Here is a 5,000-nt window from a genome sequence, read left to right as displayed (position 1 = left end):
GTGAACACAGGTCACAACATGTCCAAGGAAATTATCAACATTCTGACCACACAAACCAGTTTTTCCTGGACAGAAATCAAGCTGTGGTTATAATGCAAGGAAGGATATGTCCTGAAAGAAATCCAAATAGAAAAAAAATAGGCTGGGTACAACCTGACTAACTGCACACCAGTCCGTACCTTGCATCAAGTTAATGTAAGAGACACAAACCTTCCATGCGTAACAATTATGCAACTTGCAAAACTTTCAAGTGGCTTGAAAAAAGTCTCAAGATGCATGAAAACTTCCCCAAGCAAAAACCACACATTTTGCTGGTGAGAGAAATTTTCTTGCAATTTTGTAAATGATATAACCATGATGAAAAATTCTGTGAACTGAACAACAAAGATGAAACGATACATGAAAGTTAACATGATTATTTCCTTTTGCATCATTTTCATGTATACACACCAATCATTCTTCAGATTCATGTAATTTCTTGATGCGCTTCAGCTGAGCTTCATCAGATTCAGAAATTTGCTTTTTATGTTGTTTCCAGAGACATGATGTGCTGACTTTGAGGTGAGATGAGAAGTAATGCTATTTTACTTATTCAGTTATTGCTCAATAATGAAGGCATTTGTAATTCTGACAACTCTTAGTCCCACTTATTCCACCATGCCCTCAAGATTGATGAGATTCAAATATCTGTTGATGGAAATGATAAAATCTAAGAAAACTACCTGAACAGAACAACCTACCCCCATGATTTTACTCACCTGCAAAATGACAACAACAATAACAAAAAAGAGCAGCAGAGTCTGATGAACATAATATAAATTCTGAATCATTTAGATGACTAGCAGTTCATGATTTAAAAAAACAAATTAATTAAACATTCAATATATTGGCAACACACTTAGTAACTAAGTGCCAACAAGTTAGTGACTTACCTTGTGAAGTTCGATGGAGTCCACCCATCGCTGTCGTTCCTCCAGTGTTGCACCTCTGAGGTACCACACGCTGTCATTGACACTGACGTCAAACCGACAGTCGTCAAACTGGTGAGGCTGAAAGACAGACAGGGATACAAGGAACATCAAAACTCTGTGACTCTGTATGTTGGTTACTTGAACAGTGTGTGTGTGTGTGTGTGTGTGTGTGTGTGTGTCTGTGTGTCTGTGTGTGTCTGTGTGTGTGTCTGTGTGTAACTTTTCCTAAAAATCCTTAACAGTTTATTATGAGTTATGTTACACAATGAGTATTTCACTTTCAGTCACTTCAGGAATACATACACTCACACTCCATATTAATGACATACAGTGTATCAACTCATGACCTATCCAATTTGTCTAATTATACTCTCTTTAAATATATATATATATATATATATATATATATATATATTATATATATATATATATATATATATATATATTAGATCTATATTTCTATTACAACAAAAACATCTGACATGTATATGAGACAAATTTGACACAAATTTTATATGTGACTAACATGATTACTACAGCCTTTTAGATTGATTTAGACAACTGCTTATAAAAATCCAAAATATGGTCACAAAATGACCAATGTGACTCATCTTTTACTCACAACATGTAGGCTGAGGTATGGGCAGAAGGCTGGAATTAAACAAATCTATCTATAGATGAGTCGAACAAGATCTTTAATTATAGTTTATTTTAATTTAAATTACCAAAAATAAACATACGGAAAAAAAGTACATCAATAATTTGTTATGCAAGATTTTCTTTGAGTAGTTCAGAAACTTATTTCAACAAGTAGCCTGTAGTTTTCCTTGTTCGGTTTCAGTACTTTCACCATGTACAAAAAAAAAAAAAGAAAAAAAAAGAAAAAGAAAAGAAAAAGAAAAAAGTTCAACCCCATATGCTATATATATAAATAAAACACAGAAAAGTATTTATTATAATTCAGGCAGTTTTAGAAAAAGCCACTCGACTTAGAATTGCGATTATTGTGGGTGGAGGGAGGTAGGGGCGGGGGACGGGGGGTGGGGGTGGGGGGTGGGGTAAATGAAGAATGCCATCAGAAAATGAGAAATGTTTGTTTATAAATTTCAAGTCAGCACAGGCAGTCAAGTGACGTCATTAAAAACAACAAAACATACACATACACACACACAAAAAACAACAACTTTTTTTCTCTATTTTTTCATTGATGGCTCAATGTATAAAAAGCAACTGTAAATTATTGTTGCTTATTCAATTTACCATCATGAAATAAAATCTGACATTGACTTCAACTGACTTTCAGTTTCACACACACACACACACACACACACACACACACAAACACACAGCGCGCGGATGCACACGGATATTATGCACAACCATTGAATACTACATTATAGTATACTATAGACAGAATATAAATTAAACTAAATAGTAATTAATGAATAATGTGGTGTACCATAATTCCTAGCGCACACATGTGCACACCCTCATAGTATACTCACACTGTCATGACACTGTCAAGATGAATAAAAAATAATTTTAAAAAACACAGTTGCGCACAGAGGCATCATAATCACCGTGTTGACACAGTACAATGAAAATACCATGGCTTCTGATGAAACATCTTGTGGTATCCAGAGAACTCTGTGCTCTGGAAAGTTACTGTACCTTAATTCCAAAAGCCTGTAATTCAACTCTGCTGCCAAATCTGATGCAATAAAGTGCTCTCTCCATAACAAGAATTAATTGGGCTCCTTTTCCTTTAGACAGCTTGATTCAACTTAAATTCTAACTATTTCTAAGCAAAAAAAAAAAGAGTTGTTTCTTACTATATAAAGTTAAACATAATTTCCATAATTTTAAACTATATGACGATGTATTATGACCAGATGCTGTTACTGAAATATATAATTATGAACAACTTACAAGTGAAAATAAGCTGTAGTGTTAACAATGTACCATGGTATTGCTGACCATGGAAAATAAGAAATTGTTCAACTAAAAGTTATACTAATCATTAGACAAGTAAACAAAACTTAAAAGTGACACGAAGTAATGAACAATGTTCTGTAGACTGATTCATGTTTGCACTGTTTAGTGTTGTGTTACTGTGAAGACTCAGAGTTCAGTTTTAGCAGTCTACTGTCTTAAACTGTCAAAATTCAGCTTCAGTAATCTATATATGTTCTCTCTCTCTCTCTCTCTCTCTCTCTCTCTCTCTCTCTCTCTCAGACAATAACAACAAAAAAAAGTCTTACATAGCTGCAACTGTAAAAAGTGTAATAACAGGCGACTGCCTATTGTTTCACATCAATCATGATTATGTCACTGGAGCACACACACATACACCAAACTCACTTATTCTAAAAACAACTGACTGAACAGGCTTGGTTTGACTCTTTATCAGTGGTGACTGCATGTCCTGTTTTGAAACAATGGATCCAAACAACTGCGTCTTACAGGCTATGTGTGTCATCTTAGTTACAGGATGTAATTTAGGTCCTGGACCACCCTCTCGTCAACTAAATTCTGTAGATTTTAACAACTAGTTTAAAAAAAAAAAAGTAGTTTATTCATTCTTAAATGATAAAATGAAATTTCTCTATTTTCAAAAAATTAAGTTTGCCTGATCTACTACAAAGAGCACTGACTGACTGAGTCAACAGACTATTCAACAGTAGTAACCCTTAAACCTTTTTTCTTTCAAACTACCATTGATATCAGGGCTCCCACTCAGGAAAATATAAAAAAAATCCCTGAAAATGTGATGTCTGTGGGTATGCTCACCCAGAAAAAACCCATGAAATTTACATTCAAAATGGTGCAATAATGATCCAAATCTGAGCACCATTATTATAGTACTTTACTACCTTGATATCTACTATTCACATAGAGCACCTCTATCTTACATCTACAGTGATGAAAAAGGCACTGAGACAATCACATGTATGTATACATGTACCAGCACTTCAGTTTTCATCTTCACAGCTTCAGTAATACTAATAGTAGTAGTAGTAGTCATAGGTTTGGGACAAAAAAAACAAACTGTAATGTCTCACAGTACTTAACTAGTTACCATTAACTCTCTTTAGCATTAAACATTAGCAATTAAGACTTATTCAGTTCATTTGCTCTTGCAGCTGCCACTTGCTGATTTTCTTCTCTTTTTTTTCAATGATTTTCTCTTCTTTTTTTTCGTCCTCATTTTTTCTTTTCGCTGAAATCCGCGAAGACACTTAAATGTGGGAACCCTGTAACATAGATAATGTACTCTGCCCCAGCCGCGAAACTGCTCAATACTAGTACTACCATGTGCTTGGTTGAGTTGTGACAGTGAGTCATACTCATAGTGAAAATGAAGGCGGGGGAAAGGTATGTGTTATGTTCAATGGTTCAACTTCGTGCATTTATTCAATCACACACACAGAAGCACACACGTTCATGCGTGTGAATGCGCGCGCGTGCTGCCACGCCCCCGCATCATCATATGAACGGCAAGGATGAGTACACGCCCAAACAGAAGCACTGACAGTCCAAGCATGTGACATGGTATCGACTTACCGTCACCGCAGCTCGATTCAGACTCACAGCTCCTCGGCACCCAAATGCTGTTTCATCCTCAGACTTATAGTAGCTCAAAGTCCCATCTTTCAAAACAATATATCGATCTTGCCACCCGTGCAAATAGTTTGTCCATTTGCTCAGAGTCCCGTGAAGTGGTGGAAGCGGCTCTTCGTCAAGCTCGTCTTCGTCGTCTGTCAAACTCAAAACGTCTTTCTCCCCTTCGGCTGCCATTTTGAAAACACTGTTGTTTGGTCACATGCAGATTTTGCTCGTGTATGTGTCGACTAACATTCAGGTCACAGGAAATATTCTATCTCTGGACATAAGACGTCGGCAAATTTAGAAATTCTGCGTGCTCACATTTGTCAACACATATCACTGGACGCCATTTTCAACTCGTGAAGGTGACGTCAAAGTGGAGGAAGGGACATTATTCAATTTAAAGAGTAAGCTTTATGACAT

At 36.0% G+C, this 5,000-nt stretch overlaps 1 protein-coding gene across 1 annotated transcript in view; it reads right to left on the bottom strand.

The window, feature by feature from the left end:
• The window catches only part of LOC143296917 (ceramide transfer protein-like), a 36,200-nt gene extending 31,269 nt beyond the window's left edge, over positions 1 to 4,931 (bottom strand). The window contains exons 1-2 of the mRNA XM_076608927.1: positions 4,536 to 4,931; positions 933 to 1,049 (exon numbers count right to left, since the gene is read on the bottom strand). Coding sequence (XP_076465042.1) covers positions 933 to 1,049; positions 4,536 to 4,769 — 351 coding nt within the window. The 5' untranslated portion in view covers positions 4,770 to 4,931. The remainder of the gene's footprint in view (positions 1 to 932; positions 1,050 to 4,535) is intronic.
• Between the last annotated feature and the right edge of the window lie 69 nt (positions 4,932 to 5,000).

The sequence above is a fragment of the Babylonia areolata genome, chromosome 22, assembly GCF_041734735.1.
Source record: "Babylonia areolata isolate BAREFJ2019XMU chromosome 22, ASM4173473v1, whole genome shotgun sequence".
NCBI classification, from domain to species: Eukaryota; Metazoa; Mollusca; class Gastropoda; order Neogastropoda; family Buccinidae; genus Babylonia; species Babylonia areolata.
Note: the sequence above shows the minus strand (reverse complement) of the source record. Positions and strands in the feature narration are given on the sequence as shown.